Source organism: Pipistrellus kuhlii, unplaced genomic scaffold, assembly GCF_014108245.1.
Source record: "Pipistrellus kuhlii isolate mPipKuh1 unplaced genomic scaffold, mPipKuh1.p scaffold_m20_p_17, whole genome shotgun sequence".
Lineage (NCBI taxonomy): Eukaryota > Metazoa > Chordata > Mammalia > Chiroptera > Vespertilionidae > Pipistrellus > Pipistrellus kuhlii.
Window position 1 is genome coordinate 3,742,610 of NW_023425482.1, and position 25,848 is coordinate 3,768,457.

Below are 25,848 nucleotides of genomic sequence, written 5' to 3' on the forward strand. Positions count from 1 at the left end.
CCGACTACCAGTTTAGGCAGGATAAGGCCTAAACCGGCATTCGGACATCCCTCTCACAATCTGGGACCTAACTGCTCACATGCCTTCCTGCCTGATCACTCCTAACTCCCCCCACTGCTGGCCTGGTCATCCCCAACTTCCTTCCCCTGCCGGCCTGGTCACCCCCAACTGCCCCTCCCAGCCAGCTTGGTCATCCCTCACTGCCACCTCTGCCAGCCTGGTTGCACCTCACTGACCCCTCTCCCCCGCCACCAGCCAGGTCGCTCCATGCAACCTGCTGCTCAGTTGTATGGTCACTCCTCACTAACCCCCCTGCCAGCCTGATCGCCCCATGCAGCCTGTTTGCCCCTGCAGCCTGTTCAGTCATCTGTTCAGTTGCGATGGTCGGGGTGTTTCCCCGAAAATAAGATATCCTCCGAAAATAAGACTTACTTACAGGTTTCCTTCTGAGTGAAATATAAGGCATCCCCCCAAAAATAAGGCCCCCCCAGGCTAAACATGAGAGATTTGGTCCACTGATTCTGAAAGAAATGGAGTCACAAGAAATTCACCAAGAAATTCAGGAATTGGATTGTTATGATGATGTTCCAGAAGATGACATGATTGTCATTGAATAAATGAGTAAATTCTTGATACTGTAGGATTCACAGTTTGTCTGGTTTGTGTTGACAACTACCGTACTACCGTACCGTATACAGGTAATAAATTTTCTTTATTTTCATTTAACAATAAATGTGTACTGTATTCTTCTTCATGGAAAAATAAGACATCCCCTGAAAATAAGACCTAGCGCATCTTTGGGAGCAAAAATTAATATAAGACACTGTCTTATTTTTCGGGGAAACTTGGTACTTGTTCTGTTTTGCCTCTTCACTGTGATACAAAGGCCATTGTGGTCAAGGCAGTCCCATACTTCCCCCAGCCCCACCCTGGGCCTCAGGCTGTAGACACAGAACTGCCAATCCCAGGCCATCTGCTCTAAACAAGGAGAAAGACTGTGTGATCCCCAGGTCATCAGAGTTTCTAAAATATCCACCATCTCCTTCCTTCTTTGCTGTTTTATCTTGAACACCTCCAACCTCCCTGGAACCCACAGTGGAGTGACAAAGTATAATCAGTGGGTTCTAAGTAAAGGGCACTCAGTCAAGCAGGAGGTAAGATACAACCTTCTAATCCTATATGATAAAGAGGTAATATGCAAATTGACTCTCATATCCTCACAAGATGGCTGCCTATGACCAGGTCAGCTGGGAGGTTAGTGAGGGATGACCAAATGACTGAACCGCAGGCTGTGAGGAGTGACCAGGCTGGTGGGGGGAGGGGGGGCAGTTGGAGGCGACCAGGTCAGCAAGGGAGGGCAGTTAGGGGCAACCAGGCCAGCAGGGGGGTTGCAATTGGGGGCAACCAGGCTGGCAGGGGGGGAAGTTGGGGGTGATTAGGCTGGCAGGGGAGGCAGTGAGGGGGAACTAGGCTGGTGGCGGGGGGGGGGCAGTTGGGGGCGACAAGGGGTAGTTGGGGGTGACCGGGCCAGCAGGGGGCAGTTAGGGGTGACCGGTCCAGTAAAGGGGAGCAGGTGGGGGCAACCAAGCTGTCAGAGGGAACAATAAGGGGTGGCCAGGCAGGCAGGCAGGCAGGCAGGTGAGCGATTAGGAGCCAGTGGTGAGAGGGATGTCTGACTGCAGGTTTAGGCCTGATCCCCAGGATCAGGACATCCCCCAAGGGTTCCCAGATTGGAGAGGGTGCAGGCTGGGTTGAGTAGACGCCCCCTGTGCACGAATTTCGTGCACCGGGTCTCTAGTACAAAAACATATCTCAATGGAGCAATCTCAGAGGTCATTTACTAAGTAATACAATAAAAGAAAGAAATGAGTTATATGGATAATGAAAGGTGTTTTGTTCCAAGGAAATCACCCACTGTGACACCACAGATTTCAGGTGTTAGTGAGGAGGATATCAATGCAAGTGCCACTCCAGATCTGCGGGCTCCATGGCTGCCTTCAGAGCTCCTGGCTTTGAAACATTCTGAGGAGCTTCTGCTGCATGAGACAACACTGTATCCCACAGGGTGGCCTCTGGGAAGCTGGGGAGCCTGAAGGACTTCCACAGTCAATACCTTCTGCCCTGTCATCTCAAGAAAATTAGTGAACAGCATGACTTATACCCATTTCTGAATTATCTTAAACTCTTTGTCACTCTGGTAGTTTTAGAGCAGCCACAGTATTCGAAATGTAAGAGTGGTTTAATTTTATTTTTGCATTGATTTTAGAGAGAGAGGGAGGGAAAGAGAGAAACATCAATATAGATTGGTTGCCTCCCATATGTATCCTGATCGGGGACAAACCTGCAACCTGGGAATGTGTCCAGACTAGGATTCAAACCTGTGGTCTTTAGGTGTACAAGATACCCTCCAACCAACTAAGCCACACTGGCCAGGGCTGTGAGAGTGTTTATAGGCTGGTACTGTAAGAAATCTTAAAAGTAGGTATGAAAATATTTTGTGTGTTAAACAAGTATAAAATGAAGTTACTACTCTACTATAAACAACTTGTAAGTAAATACTTTGTAAATATGGCAGGGCAAAGATAAAAAGATCCCCCAGTTCCACACTGCAAATAATTAAACAGTTTCTTGAACCAGTGATAATCTATTTAACATAACAAAACCGGAAAGAAGCAAACACCAACCCATATAAAATCAACAGCCCCAAAAGATTAACTACAGCTAATTTGTTTCATAAAATTGTTCACTTCACCAAAGAAATTCAAGAAGGGGAGATAGGAAATGTATATTTATAGTGGGAGAGAACTTTAAACAGAAAAATCTACCTTATATAAAAGAAAAAACTAACTTCAAAGCCTAAGAAAGCCACTGTATATATATTTTTTAAATGAGAACAAAGATTTGAAATTTATAATAAAGTCATATGTAAATTCTTCCTGCTTATAATTATTTCAATAAGAAATTAAGGCCAAGAAAAAAATTCATACTTTACACAGCCATTCTTCTCATTGTACTCTTTCTTCTCAGCCAATCTGAGTGGTTTTTCATTTGACTTCTGACATAAAGCACTAGAAACAAAAAAACATTTATTAAAATTTATAAATCCAATCCTGAAAATATCTTTATTTCCTGGAAGAAAATTTAAAAAGTACCACTGAGGAATAAGTCAATCTATGTAGGTAAGTTTATATGGGACTGGAGCTGAGCCCCTCAAATATAAACACCATTTGACAGTTCTGGTGCCCGCCAAGAGGGAGTGAGCACACCACAGCCCCTCTCCTACTGATCACCACTAGGAACTCTGGATAAAATACAAAACTATAGGGGTGAGACGTCAAAACATGAAAAACAACCACAATCATGGAGAGTTTCCTAAATTTTTACCTTCCACTATAGCTTGGTGTTAAAACTGAGAAATACCTGGAACGGTGTAGAGCAGTGGTTGGCAAACTCCTTAATCAACAGAGCCAAATATTAACAGTACAACGATTGAAATTTCTTTTGAGAGCCAAATCTCTTAAACTTAAACAACTTCTAACGCCACTTCTTCAAAACAGACTCGCCCAACCCGTGGTATTTTGTGGAAGAGCCATACTCAAGGAACCAAAGAGCCGCAGTTTGCTGACCACGGGTGTAGAGGATATAAATATAAAAATCTCAAGAGAAACCTCAAGACAAAGAATGGGGAAGAGAAGCTTTCAAGAAGAAGCTGGGAATCCCAATTGACTCCCTTTTTCTCTCTGATCCACAGAGCTGCAGCAGTATGGTGACCGGAACCCTGAGGAAAGCCTCCCCCTCCCTCTAGAGCAGTGGTTCTCAGCCTTTCTAATGCTGTGACCCTTTAATACAGTTCCTAATGTTTTGGTGACCCCCAACCATAAAATTATTTTTGTTGCTACTACATAACTGTAATTTTGCTACTGTTAATGAATCGTAATGTAAATATCTGTGTTTCCGATAGTCTTAGGCGACACAGCTAGCAGTTCTCAACCTGTGGGTCCCTAGGAAACAGGTACTATATGGTCTAAAGACTGTGAGGGCAAGCTTTTTTTTTCCTCTCTCTCTCCCTCCCTCCCTCCCTCCCTCCCCCCCCCTCTCTCTCTCTCTTTTATTTCTATTGCTGTTTTTCTCCACAAGTGGTCCCAATCACACAGAAGCACATGGCAGTTTCTCCAAGGGAAATCATCTACCTGGTCAGAAGAACAGGGAGAGGGAGCAATAAGGAAGAAGTGGATGTGAGAAAAATCCTGGAAAAAGAAGAAAGCCAGAGGGAAGAGGGTATTCCCTATTATTGTTAATGACCAAAAACACATCCCAAGCTCACTCCAAGTTGAGCATATTCAGAAGAGACCCAAAGTAGCAAATCAAAGACTTGGAGATTGAGCCAACATTGCAATCACCACCTACAGAAAGAAAGACAGAATTGAGGTTTGAACCGAAAGGAGTGGTTGACTCCCTGCTGAAAAAAAATGAACAAGAACTACCGAAAAATTAATATTCTACAGAGTATTTTCACAGAAACCAGAGCATCACATCATAATATTCAAAATTCCAGAATATAATAAAAAATTACTCAACATGCAAAGAACCAGGAAAATCAGATCAATTGTCATGGGAAAATATAATCAACAGGTGCCAACCTCTAAATGATCAGAAGTGGGAATTATGAAGCAATGATTACAACCATGTTCCTTAAGAAAAGGAAAGGTGAGCACTCTTGAACAGGATAATAAAAGCACTCAGCAAACAAATACAAACTATAAAAAAAAACATGAAAATTTTAGAAAAAAACATAAAATAAAAACATCATGGGTAGACTCAATAGCAGAATAAAGATGACAAAATAGTCAATTAAGAATTATTAACAAGAATAACAACCAAAATTTTTTTGAAAAAATGAACAGAGCCTCAGGGACCTTTTGGATAATATCAATATTTGTCTCATCGGTCTCAAAAAGAGATGGGTGCAGAAAAAATATTTGTAGAACAGCTGTTGAATACTCCCTAAACTTGATAAAAGACACAAACCTACAAATAAAGAACTCCAAGAACAAAAAAAATGACAGAAAAAACACCAAGGCATATAATAACTAAATTACTTAAACCAGCCCAGCCTGTGTGGCTCAGTGGTTGGGGGTCAACCTAGGAACCAGGATGTCATGATTTGATTCCCAGTCAAGGCACATGCCCAGGTTGTGGGCTCAATCCCCAGTGTAGGGCATGTAGGAAGCTTCCAATCAATGATTCTCTCTCATCATTGATGTTTCTATTTCTCTCTCCTCCTTTCCTCTCTGGAGTCAATTAAAATATATACATTGGTATACTAGAGGCCCACTGTACTTGGAACATCCAACAGCCTGGCCTGTGCCCTCTCGCAGTCCAGGAGCCCTCAGGGGAATCTGACTGACTGCAGGGAGCGGACCTCAGCCAGCAGTCAGCTGTCCTTAGAGCAGCTGCAGAGGCGGGAGAGGCTCCCTCCACTGCCTTTGCATTCGCAGGCCACGAGCCCAGCTTCTGGCTGAGCAATGCTCCCCCTGTGGGAACAATGACCACCAGGGGACAGATCCTGCATTGAGCATCTGCCTCTGGTGATCAGTGCACATCATAGAGACCAGTCACTGCGCTGTTCAGTCAATTTGCATATTAGCCTTTTATTATATATTTAAATTGTTCAAACCAGCAATAAGGAGAAATCTTAAAAGTAGTCACAGGAAAAAGATCACAATATATTTTTCATTGGGAATAATATAAGGGACAGAATGTGGGCAACATCTTTAAAATATAGAGGAAAAAAAGGATTGTCAACCTAGAATTCTATACATAGTGAATATATTTATTAAAAAAATAAGCTAAAGCGATTGCCAGGCTGGGAGCAGCCAGGCCCGGAGCAGCCGGATCTGGTGTGGCCAGGCCCGGAGCAGCGGCTGCCAGGCTGGGAGCGGCCAGGCCCGGAGCAGCGGCTGCCAGGCTGGGAGCGGCAAGGCCCGTAGCAGCCGGGTCTGGTGTGGCCAGGCCCGGAGCAGCGGCTGCCAGGCTGGGAGTGGCCAGGCCCGGAGCAGCGGCTGCCAGGCTGGGAGCGGCCAGGCCCGTAGCAGCCGGGTCTGGTGCGGCCAGGCCCGGAGCAGCAGCTGCCAGGCTGGGAGCGGCCGGGCCCGGAGCGGCCGGGCCCGGAGCAGCAGCAGCCAGGTCCAGAGCAACTAGGTCGGGAGCAGTGGTGACCAGACACGGAGCAGCTGGTTGTAGAACGAACCAGAGCAACAGAGGCCAGGCCCGGAGCAGCCAGGCCCGGAAGAGCTCGCTCCTTGCTTGCCCCTGCCCCATGGCTGCCTCTCAGACATGGCTGGAAACTTTTGTGGGAACTTGAGGGTCTGCTGAATCAAGTGATGAAGGCTTAGATCTGAATGTGTTGAGTTATTATAGCGCTGGGGTGTTGATCTGTGAGTGCCTTGGGTGGGGCCTGGATGAGGCTGGTTGACCTATTTGGAAATGTCTTTTGTGTGAAATGTATCATTGGGCATGTGGTGGTATTATTGATATGAGAAAATGCTAAGTAACTGATTTACTATCTGAAAAGGGATTTACTATCGGGGAAAGGGAGGGAGAAAGAGACTGAACATAAACTGCACCTATGAATGAGGACAATGGGGGATGGGGAGGGGGCGGAGGATGGGGTGGGAACCTGGTGGAGGGGGGAAGAAATGAGGAACCTTTGTAACAATATGAACAATAAAGATTGATTTAAAAAAAAAAAAATAAGCTAAGCTGAAACCGATTTGGCTCAGTGGTAGAGCGTTGGTCTGCAGACTGAAAGGTCCCGGGTTTGATTCCGGTGAGGGGCATGTACATTGGTTGCGGGCACGTCCCCGATGGGAGGTGTGCAGGGGGGCAGCCAGTCGATGTTTCTCTCTTATTGACATTTCTGGCTCTCTATCTCTCTTCCTTCCTCTCTGTAAAAAATCAATAAAATATATATTTTTAAAAAATAATTTTCCTGATATACAAAAGATAAAAAATTTCATCACCAGAAGACCCACAATATAAGAAATAGTAAAGAAAGTCCTTCAGGTGGAAAGTAAATGATACCAGATAGAAATCTGGATCTCCAAAAATAGTGAAAAGCATGAAATCATGCATGAGCATGAGTAGCTCACTTCCGCTTGTCTCAGCTGGAAGCCCCGCCCATTGCCGCTAGTAGCTAGCTCCCGCCCTCCACTGCTCATTGGTCTCCACTTCTCATAGTTCTCCACTGCTGGTAGCTCACGCCCCGCCCCACCCCACCCGCCATGAGAGCCATTGCTTGTTTGGTCGTGATGGCATTACAGCATGACAGCCAAGGGCCTTTAATATAAGACATTATTTTCTTATTATTTATTTAAATCTCTATGGAAGATACTTTCAATACAAATGACTATAGAGTCTAGCATTTATAACAAACGTATAAAGTATATAACAACACTAGCATAAAGTCCAGGTAGAGAGAAATGAAATCATACTATTTTAAGGTCTTACACTATCCATGAAGTGGTATATTACATCCTTTCTACAACTTCATTATTATCAAAAATCTATATTTTGTTAGCATATGTACTCTTTCTGAAAATAATGTTTTGTTTGTTTTAGTAAGGATAAGGTTATAGTCAAAAGTCTTTGATTCTCATCTTCAAGAAAATAACAAACTGGGGAAACCAAGATGGCGGCATAAGGTAAACACCTAAATGTAGCCTACCACAACAATTTTAAAATTACAACTGGAAAACAGAGCAAACATCACCCTGACCACCAGAGGCTGGCTGAGTGGAAGCTCTACCAACTAGGAAGGGAAGAGAAAAGACATTGAGCCTCAAGAGCTGTGGAGGTGTGGAGATCTGTGCACTCGGAAAGGGTGGCTGGCTGAATACGCTGCGGGCTTACACACGGCACGTGGAGAGGGTGGGCAGCTAACACACGACTAGCTTGCTTGTTCGGGAGGAAAAAAAACATCCCTATTGCACTGATAGCCAGCTCCAGTCAGAAAGAAATTGGACTGTCAGGCAGCGGGCAAAACCCTCTCAGAGGTGCCATATCTGCAGGACTTGATGAACAGGACCCTCTTAGGGCGGGGCTGACGGGAAACCAAAGCTTATCTGCACCACCCCAAGACTCCACTCCATCCAAGCGGAGCACAGAAGCCCTCCCAGTGGCTAGCCTTCTCATCCGGGAGAAAAATAAAACCTCCGAATGGCACTGACAGCCAGCTCTGGTCCAGGAAGTAACTGATTGTCAGGCAGCAGGCAAAACTCGAGAGCAGCCTTCTCTCAAGAGACGTGCGGCCAGCAGCCATTGTTTCAGGACTCAGCAAACAGGTCTCTCTAGGATGGGGCTAATAGGAAACAAAGCTTGTCTGCGCCACCCCAAGACTCCACCCCATCCAAGCTGAGCACAGAAGCCCTCTAGCTGAGACACTGCTGACCCTCACAGCCAACTGGCTTGGAGATCAACTCTCCCCAGTGATACCAACAACAAGCCAGGCTTAACTACAATAAGACTGCACACACACTGCCCATAAAGGGCTGCAACAAGTCTGTCCAGCTCATGTAATTGGGGATGCTGAGCTACTGGACCCTGCTAGGACACCTAGCATGCAAAGCTACTCCATATACTCAGGGAAGCAGCTAAAATGCAGACAAAGAGGCAGGCCACAAATGAAGGAAATGGAGGAAAGCAAAAGAATGGATATAGAGTTCAAAACCACAGTTATTGCCTGGCCTTGTTCCTGCGGTAAAGTGTGGCTAAGTCTGAGAGAACCGCACCAATGGCTTCCATGCTGTCCTACGAAAGCTTGGTTCATGCGGTGGCCGGAGCCATGGGCAGCATTACAGCAATGACAGTGTTTTTTCCTTTGGATACAGCTCGACTTCGACTTCAAGTTGATGAGAAAAGAAAGTCCAAAACTACACACATAGTGCTCCTGGAAATCATTAAGGAAGAAGGCCTCCTGGCCCCATATCAAGGGTGGTTTCCAGTTATCTCCAGTCTCTGCTACTCCAATTTTGTCTATTTCTACACTTTTAATAGCCTCAAAACAGTCTGAGTCAAAGGTTAACATTCTTCTACTGGAAAAGATCTGGTGGTTGGATTTGTGGCAAGAGTGGTGAATGTGTTGCTGACAACTCCACTCTGGGTGGTAAACACCAGACTAAAGCTGCAAGGGGCAAAATTCAGGAATGAAGGCATTGTACCAACCAACTACAAAGGTATTATTGATGCTTTTCAGCAGATCATTTGAGATGAAGGAATCTTGTCTTTATGAAATGGCACATTTCCCTTCTTGCTGCTGGTTTTCAATCCTGCCATCCAGTTCATGTTCTATGAAGGTTTAAAATGGCAACTTCAAAGAAATGAAACATGCTTTCTTCATTGGATGTGTTCATCATTGGTGCAGTAGCCAAAGCAATTGCCACCACCATTACCTACCCCATGCAGACAGTACAGTCAATTCTGAGTTTTAGATGTCACAGACTCAACCCAGAAAACAGAACATTGGGGAGTCTTCACAATGTGCTCTATCTTCTTCACCAGTGAGTAAGGAGATTTGGAATAATAGGACTCTACGAAGGACTTGAAGCCAAACTGCTAAAGACAGTCCTCACTGCTGCTCTCATGTTCCTTGTGTATGAGAAACTGGTGGCTGCTACCTTCACAGTGATGGGACTGAAGAGGGGACCCAAGCATTGAGACACCTTACCCTGCAGAGTGAGGACTGTGCTCAAGATGGGAGTTTCTTTCTGTGCGAGGAGAAGTGATTCTTTTTCTTTTACTTTTGCCCTTTCCACCGTGAATTTTTACCCTCGTTGGCTTTAAAAATATTTAAGGGTAAACATAGAGAATAGCCAACTTAATTTTTAAAAAATATATTTTGTTGATTTTACACAGAGAGGAATTGAGAGGGATAGAGAGTTAGAAACGTCGATAAGAAGGAAACATCGACCGGTTGCCTCTTGCACACCCCCCACTGGGGATGTGCCCGCAACCAAGGTATGTAGCCTTGACCGGAATCAAACCCGGGACCTTTCAGTCCGCAGGCTGACGCTCTATCCACTGAGCCAAACTGGTTTTGGCAGCCAACTTTTTTTTATGATGATTGGTTGAATTTTGTGGGGGAGGTTGGACTGGTGGTCATATGAAGAGAAAGCATTATTGAAAACCTAAAATTAAAAGTTTGTGGATTGTGCCAAGACCGGTTTGGCTCAATGAATAGAGCGTCGGCCTGGGGACTGAATGGTCCCTGGTTCGATTCCGGTCAAGGGCATGTACCTTGGTTGCGGGCATATCCCCAGTAGGGGGTGTGCAAGAGGCAGCTGATCGATGACTCTCATCGATGTTTCTAACTATCTCTCTCCCTTCCTCTCTGTACAAAATCAATTAAAAAAAATAAAAATAAAAATAAAAATTTATAAAAGTTTGTGGATTGATTAGTTTTGTTAATGGACTATTAATAAAGAAAGAAAAAAATGCCACAGTTATAAGGTTTTTCAAGAATCTCCTAGAAAAGGCTGATAAACTAAAGGAGACCAATGAGGATATGAAAAGGGATCAACTAGCCAAAACCAGTTTGGCTCAGTGGATAGAGCGTTGGCTTGGGGACTGAAGGGACCCGGGTTCGATTCCGGTCAAGGGCATGTACCTTGGTTGTGGGCATATCCCCAGTAGGGGTTGTGCAAGAGGCAGCTTATCAATGACTCTCTCTCATCGATATTTCTAACTCTCTGTCTCTCTCCCTTCCTCTCTGTACAAAATCAATAAAATATATATATTGAAAAAAAAAGAAAAGAAAAGGGATCAACTAGAAATTTAGCATACATTGACTGAAATAAAAATATTATACAGAGACCTAAAAACAGACCAGAAGATCGCAAGAAACAAGTCAAAGATTTGGAATACAGAGGCAAAGGACACTCCTCTGCAGAGGCAAGAAGAGAAGAGAATCCAGAAAGTTGAAGACAGTGTAAGAAGCCTCTGAGACAACTTCAATTTTACCAACATCAGAATTATGGGGGTCCCAGAAGAAGAGAGAGCGCAAGATACTGAAAACCTATTAGAAGAAATCGTGACAAAAAACTTCCCCCACCTGGTGAAAGAATTAGACTTCCAAGCCCAGGAAGTGCACAGAACCCCAAACAAAAGGAATCCTCACCAAGACACATCATAATTAAAATTCCAAGAGCAAAAGACAAAGAGAGAATATTAAAAGCAGCAAGAGAAAAGCAGTTAGTTTGTTATAAAGGAGCACCCATACGACTGTCAGCTGATTTCTCAAAAGAAACTATGCAGGCCAGACAGGAATGGCAAGAAATATTCAAAGTGATGAATAGCAAGAACCTACAACCAAGATTACTCTACCCAGCAAAGCTGTTTTTCAGAATTGAAGGGCAGATAAAGAGCTTCACAAATAAAATAAAAAATCTAAAGGAGTTACCATCACCAAACCAGAATTATATGAAATGCTGAAAAGTATTCTTTAAGAAGAGGAAGAAGATAAAGATAAAAATTATGAACAACAAATACGTAACTATCAACAAATGAATCTAAAAACCAAGGGAATTAAAAAATCTGATGAACAGTATTAACCGGAATACAATAGAATCAGAGGTATAGAGTCGAAACCGTTTGACTCAGTGGTAGAGCGTCGGTTTGCAGACTGAAAGGTCCCAGGTTCGATTCCAGTCGAGGGCATGTACCTTGGTTGTGGGCACATCCCTGGTCATGGGTGTGCAGGAGACAGCTGGTTGATGTTTCCCTCTCATCGACGTTTCTAGCTCTCTATCTCTCTCTCCCTTCCACTCTGTAAAAAATCAATAAAATATATTAAAAAAAAAAAGAATCAGAGGTATAGAAGGGAGTGTACTGATGATTCTCAGGGAAAAGGGGAGTGGGGGGTGTGGGAAGAGACTGAACAAAAATTCTATACTTATCAATGAGGACAGTGGGAGGTGCATAAAGGGCATAGGGTGGAGTAGAAACCCGGTGGAGGGGAGTTATGGAGGGAAAAAGGAAGAACAATTGTAATAATCTGAACAATAAAGATTTATTAAAAAACAAAAAACAAAAAACACCATCCTTTGCTTTCCACCATCCAATATTGCCATCTGGCCCACATTTGATCATCCTTTACATCAAGGCAACTTCATTAAATCTGCCTTATGGGAACAACTTTGTCTGACAAGGTAACAGGAGATTCTAGATCCACTACGTTTTTGGTCAGTTGTGCTACTAACCAGTTATTACAACATTTTTCTTTTAAATTTATATATGTTTTTAAAAAATATATTTTATTGATTTTTCACAGAGAGGAAGAGAGAGGAATAGAGAGCTAGAAACATCAATGAGAGGAGAGAGAATCATTGACCAGCTGCCTCCTGCACACCCGCTACTGGAGATGTGCTCACAACTAATGTACATGCCATTGACCGAAATTGAACCTGGGACTTTTCAGTCCACAGACCGACACTCTATCCACTGAGCCAAACCAGTTTTTTTTTAAATTTTTTTAAATAAATCTTTATTGTTCAGATTATTACAAATGTGATCCTCTTCCCCCCCTCAATTGCTCCCCTTCACCAGGTTCCCACCCCACCCTCTGTCCTTTCCCCATCCCCCATTGTCCTCATCCATAGGTGCACAGTTTTTGTTCAGTCTCTTCCCGCACCCCTACTCCCCTTTTCCCTGAGAATCGTCAGTCCACTCCCCTTCCATACCTCTGATTCTATTATATTCACCAGTTAATATTGTTCATCAGATTTTTAAATTCCCTTGGTTTTTAGATTCACTTGTTGATAGCTACGTATTTGTTGATCATAATTTTTATCTTTATCTTCTTCCTCTTCCTAAATAACCTCCTTCAGCAATTCATATAATTCTGGTTTGGTGGTGATGAACTCTTTTAGCTTTTTTTAATTTGTGAAGCTCTTTATCTGTCCTTTGATTCTGAGTGATAGCTTTGCTGGGTAGATTATTTTTGGCTGTAGGTTCTTGTTATTCATCACCTTGAATATTTCTTGCCATTCCCGTCTGGCCTGCATGGTTTCTGTTGAGAAATCAGCTGACAATCTTATGGGTGCTCCTTTATAGGTCACTACCTGCTTTTCTCTTGCTGCTTTTAATATTCTTTGTCTTTTGCTCTTGGAATTTTAACTATGATATGTCTTGGTGTGGTCCTCCTTGGATTCCTTTTGTTTGGGGTTCTGCAGGCTTCCTGGACTTGTAAGTCTATTTCTTTCCCCAGGTGGGGGAAGTTTTCTGTCACTATTTCTTCTAGTACTCTTTCGGTATCTTGCTCTCTCTCTTCTGGAATCCCCATAATTCTGATGTTGGTTCGCTTGAAATTGTCCCAGAGGTTTCTTACACTATCTTCAACTTTCTGGATTCTTTTATCTTCTTCCTTCTGCAGAGGAGTGTCCTCTGGCTCTTTGTGTTCTAAATCTTTGTCTTGATTCTTGCGATCTTCCAGTCTGTTTTTAGGACTTTGTATAATATTTTTTATTTCAGACAATGTTTTCTTCATTTCTTGTTGATCCCTTATTATTTCTAGTTGCTCCCTTTTCATATCCTCATAGGTCTCATTTATTTTATCGGCCTTTTTTAGGATATTGTTGAATAACCTTATAACTGTAGTTTTGAACTCAATGTCCAATCTTTTCTTTTCCTCCATCTCCTTCCTTTGTGTCCTTCTTCTTGTCTGCATTTAGTTGTTTCCCTGATTTGATGGAATAGCTTTGTGTGCTAGATGTTCTGGTAGAGCCCAGTAGCACAGCCTTCCCAGTTACCTGCAGTGGACAGTCTTGGTGTAGCCCTTTGTGGGCTGTGTGTGCAGTCTTGTTGTTAAGCCTTGCTTATTGTTGGTATCACTGGGAAGCGTTGATATCCAAGCCAATTGGCTGTGAGGATCAGCAGTGTCTCAGCTAGAAGGATTTCCGTACTCTGCTTGAATAGGGCGGGGTCTCGGGGTGGCGCATACAATCTTTGGTTCCCTGTCAGTCTCGCCTTAGAAAAGTCCTGTTCATGGAGAGTTTTGGAAGATTGGTTGCAGGCTCGCGCGCACCTCTTTGGTAAAGGCGCAGACAAGCTTTGGATTCCTGCAAGTCCCTCCTTAGAGAAAGCCAGCCTCTGGGAGAGCTTCTGTGCTCAGCCACAGGTAGGGCAGAGTCTCGGGTTGGTGCAGACAAACTTTGTTTTCCCTTCGGCTCCTCCCTATGTCCCGCAGTAATGGCCTCTGGCTTCACACACCTCCAAGAGATCTCTGCCCACTGCCTGACAGTCTGGCCTCTCCCTGTCTGGGGCCGTTTATCAGAGCAATAGGGTGATTCTGTTTTCCTTTCGGACAAGAAATCCAGCCGCGTTAGCTGTTCGCCCTCTCCGCGCCAGGAGTAAGCCAGTAGCGAACTCAGTCAGGCCCGCCCTCTCTGCATGCAGGGAGTAAGCCAGCAGCAATCTCGGTCCGGCCCTTCCTCTCCGCACCGGGATTAAGCCAGCGCCTTTTCGCGCACACAGTTCTCCGTACCTTCACAGTTCCTGAGGTTCAGCGTGCCTTCTCCCTCCTTCTCAGATGGTAGAGCCTCCTCTCAGCCAGCCGTCTGGCGCTTCAGGGCAATGCCTCTCCTGTTTTTCAGTTCTAAATTCAAATTTGTTGTGGTAGGCTGCATTCGGGTGTCTACCCTATGCTGCCATCTTGGTTTCTCCAAAACCAGTTTTGACTTAAATTTATATATGTTTAACTAAAATTTCCTGGGCCAATCTTTTTTTTTTTTTTTTTAATTGAATACTTTCGAAAGAAGATTAGGGAGAGACAAAATGGCAGCATAACAGATGAACATGTCCCAAGCCTTGTCCCGGAGCAAATAGAATGAGCATTTGAAACAAATAACATTTCACCCAAATTGGCAAAGGAGACTCAGCTGCCAAGGGCACTGCAGCCATGCAAGCAGCAGATACATGAGATCCAAGGAGCAGCAGCCCTGTGAGCAGCCCCCTCCAAGCCTAAGAGCAGAAGCCTCACATGGCCTGCCCCTATCCAAGGAGCAGCAGCTGTGTGAGCAGCCTGCCCTGTATGAGGAATAGCAGTGCTTCAAGCAGCCTGCCCCCCATTCAAGGAGCAGCAGCCGCCTGAGCAGCCCACCCCAGTCTGAGGAGCAGCAGCTACATGAGCAGACCGCCCACGTCCAAAAAGTGGCAGCCCTGCACAGTCCGCTCTGGTCCAAGGAGCTGCAACCACACACAGCCTGCTCCCATCTGAGCAGCAGCACCTGGGTGAGCAGCCCATCACCATCCAAGGAGCATCAGCAACATGTGCAACTCACTCCCACCCAAGCAGCAGCAGTGGCTCAAGCAGCCCAACCCCCATCTGAGGAGCAGCAGCCATGCAAGCAGATTGCGCCATATGAGGAGCATCAGCCAAATGTGCACCTAACTCCCACCCAAGGAGCAGCAGCTACCGAACAGAGCTACCCCAGTCCAAGGAGCAGCAGCCACACCAGCAGACCGCCTACGTCCAAGGAGCGGGAGCCACACGCAGCCTGCACCTGTCCGACAAGCAGCAACTGGGTGAGCAGCCCCCCCCCCCCCCGTTTGAGGAGCAGAAGCCACACTTGCAACTCACTCCTGCCCAAGGAGCAGCAACCGCACAAGTAGCCCATCCTCCATCTGAGGAGGGCCAACACCTGTATGAAGAGCAACAGCCCTGCAAGCAACCTGACACTGTCCAAGAAGTGGCAGCCTCACCCACCCCATCTGAGGAATAGCAGCAGCATGCAGCCAGACCCAATCCAAGGAGCAGTAGTCATGTAAGCACTCCGCCCTCATCTGAGGAGCAGCAGCCACATGAGCAACCCACCCTGTCCAAGGAGCAACAGCCACAGACAGCCCGCCCCCATCTGAGGAGCAGCAGCCTCATGATCAGCCCACTCCCATCCAAGAACAGTAGCTGTGTGAGCAGCCTCCCTCACCAGCCAAAGGAGATACCACTGCTGTGAACAGTATCCACTAGAAAAGCTGATGCCAACTGAAGAGCAGCTGCTTCTGTGACTGCCCAAGGAGCGACCACAGCCTGAGGAGCCACTGCCAGCAAAGGCACAATCCTCACATGACTCGACATTTAGATCAGTCCATGAGACAGAAAATGGGTAGACAAAGAAACCCCCAAAAGAAAGAAAAGGAGGAATTGTCAGAAAAGCAGCTAAGTGAAACAGAGGCATGCAATATGTCAGAAAAAAGAATTCAGAATAAGGGTTATATATAATAGTTCATAAACCAGATGGATGAAAAAATCAATAACTTATGTAAGAATCAAGAAGAAATGGATGAAAAGAGTCAATGACTTTTGTAAGAATCAAGAAGAAATGAAGAGTGATATACCTAAAATAAAAAACACCATAGAGCCGAAGCCCGTTTGGCTCATGGTAGAGCATCAGTCTGTGGACTGAAAGGCCCCAGGTTTGATTCTGGTCAGGGGCATGTACGTTAGTTGCGGGAACATCCCCGGTAGGGGGTGTGCAAGAGGCAGCTGGTTGATGTTTCTCTCTCATCGACTTTTCTAGCTCTCTATCTCTCTCCATTCCTCTGTAAAAAAATCAATAATTTTTTTAAATAAATAAACAAACACCATAGAAAGCTTCAACAGTAGACTAGCAGAAGCAGAGGACCAAATTAACGAATTAGAAGACAGGGAAGCAAAAACACACCCAAACTAAACTGCAATTGGAAAAAAACAATTAAAAGACAGGAGGAGAGCCTAAGGGCGCTATGGGACAACATAACACAAAGCAACATACAAACAATAGGAGTGCCAGAACAATAGGAAGAGGTACAAGGGTTAGAAAACCTAATTGAAGAAATAATATCAGAAAACTTCCCTGATGTGGGGCAGAAAAGTCACACACGCACAGAGAGTCCCAAACAAGACAAATCCAAAAATAACCTCACCAAAACATGTCATAATTATGATAGCAAATGTTCAGGACAAAGAGAGAATCTTAAAGGCTGCAAAAGAGAGACAGAAAGTTACATACAAGGGATCTCCCATTAGATTATCAAAGGATTTCTCAACAGAAACACATCAGGCCAGAAAAGAAGGAAATTTACAAAGTGATACAGAGCAGGGGATTGAATAAAAAAAATATTCTATCCAATATTCTATCCAAGACTATCATTCAAAATTGAAGGGGAAATAAGGAGCTTCATAGACAAAAAAAAAAAAAAAAAAAAGGTAAGGGAGGTTATCACTACCAAGCCAGCAATACAAGAAATGCTAAAGGGATTGCTGTAAAAAGAAGAAATAAAAAGGTAAGAAGGAACCCAGGCACAAAACATTATATATATATATATATATATATATATGCACACACACACACTGCCTATAAGAGACTCACCTCAGAACAAGGGAGTCACACAGACTGAAAGTGAAGGGATGGGAAAATATCATTCAAGCAAATGGAAATGAAAAAAAAAATCTGGGGTAGTAATATTTCTAACTGACAAAATAGACCTCAAAGTGAAGGCCATAACAAGAGATAAGGAAGGCCACTTCCTAATACTAAAGGGATTGATATAACAAGAGAATATAACTCTGGTAAACATATATGCACCCAATACAGGAGCACCCAAATACATTAAAAAAAAAAAAAAAACTTCTAGAAGATATCAAGGAAGAGATTGACAACAATACAATCATAGTAGGGGACTTTAATGCACCACTGATATCACTGGATAAATCCACTAGACGAAAAAAACAACAAAGAAACAGCAATCCGAAATGACTCACTAGATTAGATGGGCTTAATTGACATCTTCAGAACATTTCACCCCAAAGACACAGAATATACATTCTTCTCAAAGGTACTTGGGACATTTTCAAAAATAGACAACATATTGGGTCACAAGCAAAGTCTCCCCAAATTCAAGAAGATTGAAATCATATCCAGCATTTTCTCAGACCACAAAGGGCATAATATTAGAAATAAACTACAATAAAAACAACCCAAAAAATTCAAACAGTTGGAAGCAGAATAGCATGCTATTAACCAATGATTGGGTTACCAAAGAGAGCGAAGAATAAATTAAAAACACCCTGAAAACTAGTGACAATAAAAATACAACAATCCAAAATCTATGGGACATAATGATAGCAGTCCTGACAGAGAATTTTATAGTTCTACAGGCCTACCTCAAAACAAACAAAACGAACAAACAAAAACAAGTAAAAATGGTAATAAAGTATCTACCTCTACAACTTAAAAATTAGAAAGAGAGCAACAAGAAATGCCCAGAGTGAGCAGAAGGAAGGAGATAATAAAGATCAAAGCAGAAATAAATGACATAGAGACAAAAAAAAAATCAATGAAACAAAGTGCTGGTTCTTTGAAATGATAAACAAGATTGATGAACCTCTAGCCAGGCTCACCAAGAAGCAAAGAAAGAGGACCCAAATAAACAAAATAAAAAATGAAAGTGGCGAAATAGGAATGGACATATTCCTAGAAAAATAAAACCTTCCAAAACTCAATCAGGAAGAATCTAAAAATCTCAATAGACAGGTAACTATGGAAGAAATTGAAGCAGTCATCAAAAAGCTTCCAGCAAAAAAAAAGCATGGGGCCAGAAGGCTTCACCAGGGAGTTTTACCAAACATTAAAGGAAGACCTAAAATCTATTATCCTCAGACTATTCCAAAAAATTCAAGAGGAAGGAACACTTCCAAGCTCATTCTACGAAGCCAGCATCACCCTAATACCAAAACCAGATAAAGACAACACAATGAAAGAGATTTACAGGCCAATATTCCTCATGAACACAGATGCCAAAATCCTCAACAAAAACCTAGCAAATTGGGTCCAGCACTACATCAGAAAGATCATACACCATGACCAAGTAGGATTTATCCCAGGAATGCAAGGATGATACATTATCTGCAAATCAATAAACATGATATATCACATAAACAAATTGAGAGATAAAAATCACATAGTCATATCAACTGATGCAAAATAAAAAATAAAAAACATGTGACAAAATCCAACACCCTTTCTTAATATAAATTCTCAGCAAGGTGGGAATAGAAGGATCATACCTCAACATAATAGAAGCCACATATGACAAACCCACAGCGAACATCATACTCAATGGGCAAAAACTAAACCTATTTCCCCTAAGAACAGGGACAAGACAGGGATGCCCACTCTCACCACTCCTGTTCAACATAGTACTGGCAGTACTAGCCATTGCAATTAGACAAGGAGAAATAAAAGGCATCCAAATTGGGGGGGGGGGGGGGGGAAGGGGGGGGGGGAAACTGTCCTTATTTGCAGATGACATGGTATTATATATAGAAAACCCCAAAGACTCCATTAAAAAACTACTAGACTTAATAAATGAATTCAGCAATGTAGTAGGATACAAAATTAACACGCAGAAGTCTATGGCTTTTTTATAGACCAATAATGAACTCACAGAAATTTAAAAAGCAATCCCATTCACCATTGCAACAAAAAAATTAAGGAACCTAGGAATAAACTTAACCAAGGAGACAAAGGACCTGTCTATACTCAGAAAATTTCAGAATGCCAAAAAAAGAGATAGATGGCCGAAACCGGTTTGGCTCAGTGGTAGAGTGTCAGTCTGTGGGTTCGATTCCGGTCAGGGGTATGTATGTTGGTTGCGGGCACATCCACGGTGTGGGGTGTGCAGGAGGCAGCTGGTCGATGTTTCTCTCTCATCGACGTTTCTAGCTCTCTATCTCTCTCCCTTCTCTGTAAAAAATCAATAAAATATATTTTAAAAAAAGAGAGAGAGAGATAGAGGAAGACATGAACAAATGAAAGAATATACCTTATTCGTGGATTGGTAGAATCAACATCATTAAAATGTCCATACTACCCCCAAAGCAATCTGTAAATTCAATGCAATCCCCATTAAAATGCAGACTGTGCAAACACTGTGGAGAACAATATGGAGTTTCCTCAAAAAACTAAAAATAGAACTTCCTTTTGACCCAGTGATCCCATTTCTATGAGTATATCCCAAGAAGCTAGAAACACCAATCAGAAAGGATATATCCACCCCTGTGTTCATAGCAGCACAATTCACCATAGCTAATATTTGGAAACAGCCTAAGTGACTATCAGTAGATGAGTGAATTAAAAAAAGAAAAACTGTGGTACATCTACACAATAGAATACTACGCTGCAGTAAAAAAAAAAAAAAAAAAAAAAAAAAAAAAAAAAAAAAAAAAAAGGAGTTCTTACCATTTGGAACAGCATGGATGGAATTGGAGAGCATTATGCTATCGGGTCTAGTAATAATTAATGTCGTTTTTAAACATTCGTTTAAAATCTTGCTTGGTGTTGACTTGTATTGACATAACCTTCAAACACGTGGTATCTACAGAACATGTGAAGTGCAATTAACAAGTTTTGCTTGAAAAAGTTTGTGTTTGGTTTGGTTTTTGTTGCAAAACTAGGGCTAAGAAGATGGCGGATGAAGAGCATATTCGGCACTGCATGCTTTACGAGTTTCAATTAGGAAGAAAAGCAAGTGAGGCTGCAAAAAACATCTGTAGTGCTCTTGGTCAAGATGCAGTTAGCGCCAGAAAATGCCAGCGTTGGTTTGAGAAATTTCGCGAGGGAAATTTTTCGTTAGATGACAAGAGTGGTCGAGGCTGTGTGTCCAATTTTGATCAAGAAGCTCTTCAAGAAGGAGGATCCAAGATGGCTGCTCGGGTAGACACCTAACCGCAGCAGCTTACAACAATTTCAATGGAATACAACTAAAATGTAGAGTGGACATTACCCACACCTACAGGTAGTCGACTGACTGAAAACTCTACAATAGGAAGGTGGGAGAAAACCAGAAGGAAAATCAGAGGAGCTGAAAAAAAAGCCTAAGGTACGGAGACATGCTGCGCGCTCGCACGTACGCTCGCACCGAGAGGTCACAGCCGGAGAGGAGGAGAGGGCTGGATGCTGCCTGGCGTTCCCTAGCAGGAAGGAAATAAAACCCCCAGCCTGGGCTGAACCCCTGAACCGGCAGCGCTGAGCCCCATTATGGGCCAGATTCTGGGGACCCAGGCTACAGCAGGGGGAGACGGGGCTGGGAGGCTGAATCCCAGGGGAAAAACGAAAGGCGGGGGGCCCCGGAGTCACGCGCTTTGTGCGCAGAGGACTGAATGTTGACTCTGATGCTGGATTACCCTAGCCAGAAGAAACAAAGCCTCCGGCGGCGCTGAGCCTCAGTCCGGACCGCCCCGAACTCCCGGTCTGGGCCAGTCCCTGGGGACCCAGGCTGGGCAGGGGGAGACGGGGCTGTGAGGTGGAGTCCTGGGAGCACGGCGAAAGGCCGAGCCCCCGGAGTCGCGCACACTGCGCGCAGAGGACAGTCTGTTGACTCTGATCCTGGACTCCCCTAGCGGGAGAGAGAAAGAAAGCTCCAGACTGGAGGATCACGACGAGGAGCAGGAGCCCCCGTTGGACACCGGCAAGCCGGGCACCAGCAAGGAGCTGGGCGACGGGGCCCCCAGGGGGGGGGGGGTGCCCCTGAGCCGTCGAACGCTGAGCGCAGGCAACGGAGCCAAGGACCGGGGATGCTTCCTGGGTGGCGCCAACCCCGGCGACAGGCTGAAACAGTGCAGGAGCCCGCGGAGAACAAAGGGGTGCCACAAGCCAACCTGCTGAGATTCCAGGACGGGGAGGAAGAAACCATAGAAGTTCTCAATGTGAAGAAATCAAGTGAGAGCAAATGATAGTAAAATTACTTAAGAAAGAATGCAAAGAATATCTTGAAAAATCAAAGACTAAGTCAGAACTCAACTCACCAGCCAACATTGCAACATAAATGCGTTTTTTAAAAAAAAAAAAAAGAAAGAAAGAAAGAAAGAAAGAAAAAGGGACAGAATGTTGGAACAGCGGCGACCAGGCCTAGAGTGGCCAGGCACAAGGCAGTGGCAGCCGGGCCCGGAGCAGCAGTGGCCAGGCCCCAGAGCAGCAGCAGCCAGAACCAGAGCATCAACGGCCAGCACTGGAGCAGCCAGACCTGGGGCAGTGGCAGCCAGGCCTGAGGCAGAGGCGGCCAAGCCCAGGGTGGCCAGTCCAGGAACACCCAGACCCGGAGTGGCCGGGCCCGAAGAAGCCAGGCCCAGAGCAGCCGGGTTGGGAGCAGCCAGGCCCAGAACAGCAGAAGCCAAGCCCAAAGCATCCAGCCCGGGTGCGGCCAGGCTCGGAGCAGCCGGGCCCGGGGCAACCGGGCCCAGAGCAGCCGGGTCTGGTGCGGCCAGGCCTGAAGCAGCGACTGCCAGGCTGGGAGCAGTCAGGCCCGGAGCAGCTGAGTCTGGTGCGGCCAGGCCCGGAGCAGTGGCTGCCAGGCTGGGAGCAGCCAGGCCTGAAACGGCCGGGCCCAGAGCAACCGGGCCCAGAGCAGCCGGGTCGGGTGTGGCCAGGCCTGTAGCAGTAACAGCCAAGTCCAGAGCAACTAGGTCGGGAGAGGCAGTGACGAGACCCGGAGCAGCGACTGCCAGGCTGGGAGCGGCCAGGCCCGAAGCAGCCGGGTCTGGTGCGGCCAGGCCCGGAGCAGTGGCTGCCAGGCTGGGAGTGGCCAGGCTCGAAGCAGCGGCTGCCAGGCTGGGAGTGGCTAGGCCCGGAACAGCCGGGTCTGGTGTGGCCAGGCCCGGAGCAGAGGCTGCCAGGCTGGGAGCGGCCAGGCTCGGAGCAGCGGCTGCCAGGCTGGGAGCGGCCAGGCCCGGAGCAGCCGGGTCTTGTACGGCCAGGCCAGGAGCAGCGGCTGACAGACTGGGAGCAGCCAGGCCCGGAGCGGCCGGGCCCGGAGCAACCGGGCCCAGAACAGCCGGGTCGGGTGTGGCCAGGCCTGTAGCAGCAACAGCCAAGTCCAGAGCAACTGGGTCAGGAGCAGCAGTGACCAGACACGGAGCAGCTGGTTGTGGAACGAACCAGAGCAACAGAGGCCAGGCCCGGAGCAGCCTGGCCCAAAACAGCTCGCTCCTCACCTGCCCCTGGCCCACGGCTGCCTCTCAGACATGGCTGGAAACTTTTGCGGGAACTTGAGGGTCTGCTGAATCAAGTGATGAAGGCTTATATTTGGATGTGTTGAGTTAGTATAGTGCTGGGGTGTTTATCTGTGAGTGCCTTGGGTGGGGCCTGGATGAGGCTGGTTGTCCTATTTGGAAATGTCTTTTGTATGAAGTGTATCATTGGGCATGTGGAGGTATTATTGATATGAGAAAATGCTAAGTAACAGATTTGCTATCTGAAAAGGGATTTACTATCGGGGAAAGGGAGGGAGGAAGAGACTGAACATAAACTGTGCACCAATGGATGAGGATGAGGGGGCAGAGGGTGGGGTGGGAACCTGGTGGAGGGGGGAAGAAACGAGGAACCTGTGTAATAATATGAACAATAAAGATTGATTTAAAAAATAATAATAAAAAAAATAAAAAATAAATAAAACTGCTAAAAAAAAAAAAAAAAAAAGAAGAAGCTCTTCAAGCTCTTTTGGTGCAAAATCCTCAAATTACCCAACAAGAGCTTGCGACAACTTTAAATTGTTCACAAAAAACAATTTCCAATCAATTGCGTGCACTTGGTAAAGTCCAAAAGTTTGGAAAATGGGTTCCTCATGACTTGACCGACAACAACCGTAATCAAAGAGTCACAATTTGCAGTTCGCTCCTCTCTCGTCAAAACTGTTTGCCGTTTTTAGAGCAAATTGTTACCGGAGATGAAAAATGGGTGCTGTATGTTAATTTGAAAAGGCGACCTCAATGGTTGGACAAAAATGAGGCTCCGCAGCCCACGCCAAAACCTGACTTGCATGCGAAAAAAGTGATGTTGTGTGTTTGGTGGAATTTTAAGGAATTCTTCATTATGAACTTTTACCATCTAACCAAACCATTACAAGTGCAGTGTATAGTGCCCAATTGGAAAGGTTAGCCCAAGCTTTAAGAGAAAAAGAACCCGCGCTGATTAATCGGAAGGGCGTAATTCTTCACCACGATAACACACCACCGCATACTGCAAGAATCACTGCTGAAAAACTGCGCCAGTTGGAATGGGAAGTTCTCTCTCAACCTGCATATTCTCCTGATATTGCCCCTTCCGATTACCATTTGTTTCGTTCTTTGCAAAACTTTCTTCTTGGAAAAAAATTTAATAATGAAGAATGCCTCAAAAATGCATTGACCGAATTTTTTGCATCAAAATCACAAGAATTTTACAACAGAGGGATTAAAATGCTTCCTGAGCGTTGGGCACAAGTAGTAGAAGACAACGGCAACTATATTGTTGATTAAATTTTGTTGTATTGTTTAAATAAATTCGATTTAAAAAAAGTATTAGAAAACGACATTAATTATTACTAGACCGAATAAGTGAAATAAGCCAGTCAGAGAAAGATAAATATCACATGATCTCACTTATTTATGGAATATAATGAACAACATAAACTGATGAACAAAAACAGATCCAGAGACAGAGAAATATCAGACTGTCAAACCTCAGAGGGAAGGTAGGGGAGTGTGGGGGTGACAGAGATCAACCAAAGGCCTTGTATGCATGCATATAAGCCTAACCAATAGACACTCAACAGGGGGGTGAGGGCATGAGTGGAGGGGGGGAGGGGATGGAGTGTAATGGGGGGATAAGGACACATATGTAATACTGTAATAAATTTTAGAAAAAAAAAATGAATACTTTATCATCAATCTCATACACTACTTAAGACAATATAATACTTAAGTTTCTAGTTAATTACACTAAATCAGGCGTCTTCAAACTACGGCCCGCGGGCCACATGCGGCCTGCAGAGGAGTCTGATCCGGCCCGCCAGGTTTTTTGGGCAGTGAGCGCAGCCGAGGTGTTACAGTAGGAATTAGTAGTTCATATAGTCCGGCCCTCTAGCTCTCTGAGGGACCGTGATCTGGCCCCCACTTTAAAAAGTTTGAGGACCCCTCAACAGGGGGGTGAGGGCATGAGTGGAGGGGGGGAGGGGATGGAATGTAATGGGGGGATAAGGACACATATGTAATATCTTAATAAATTTTAGAAAAAGAAAAATGAATACTTTATCATCAATCTCATACACTACTTAAGACAATATTATACTTAAGTTTCTAGTTAATTACACTAAATTTTCAAATCATACCTGTCTGCTTGTATATCTGGATCAGCATATATGGTTATGCCTCTTTTTGTTGGCCAATACACTGAAGATTCAACACACTGGTAAAAAAAAAAAAAAAAAACACACACACACACACACACAAAAAACCCACATTATTTTCAGAAAAAGTAATATGCTAGCAAAATATATATTCTTTTAAAAAAATGTATTTTATTGATTTTTTTACAGAGAGGAAGAGAGAGGGATAGAGAGTTAGAAACACTGATAAGGGAGAATCATCAATCAGCTGCCTCTTGCACATCTCCTACTGGGATGTGCCCTCAACCAAGGTACATGCCCTTGACCAGAATCGAACCTGGGACCTTTCAGTTCGCAGGCCAATGCTCTATCCACTGAGCCAAACCGGTTTTGGCAAAATATATATTCTTGATGAATCAAAATTCCATGAGGCCCTGGCCAGTGTCGCTCAATTGGTGGACATCGTCCCATGTACTGAAAATTCCATGGAAATTATTCTTATAAACAACCATCATAGATAATTTTCAGGCAACACAAATATAGAGACAAAGAACTGATTACGCCATTGCTATAACTATTATATTGAAGTATTCACATAGCAGGAACTGGCATTTCATATTTAAAATGTCCTGTAATAACTTTCACCTGTATTGCCAAAGGGGCTAGAAGGACAGGTTA

The 25,848-nt window shown here is 44.6% G+C and overlaps 1 protein-coding gene and 1 pseudogene across 1 annotated transcript in view; one reads left to right on the forward strand and one right to left on the reverse strand.

Moving 5' to 3' along the window:
• Window positions 1-25,848, reverse strand: part of TDRD12 (tudor domain containing 12) — a 117,803-nt gene that overhangs the window by 37,675 nt on the left and 54,280 nt on the right. Inside the window, exons 12-13 of the mRNA XM_045582895.1 lie at window positions 25,174-25,250; window positions 2,988-3,068 (exon numbers count right to left, since the gene is read on the reverse strand). Coding sequence (XP_045438851.1) covers window positions 2,988-3,068; window positions 25,174-25,250 — 158 coding nt within the window. The remainder of the gene's footprint in view (window positions 1-2,987; window positions 3,069-25,173; window positions 25,251-25,848) is intronic.
• LOC118720686 lies at window positions 8,757-9,878 on the forward strand (annotated as a pseudogene).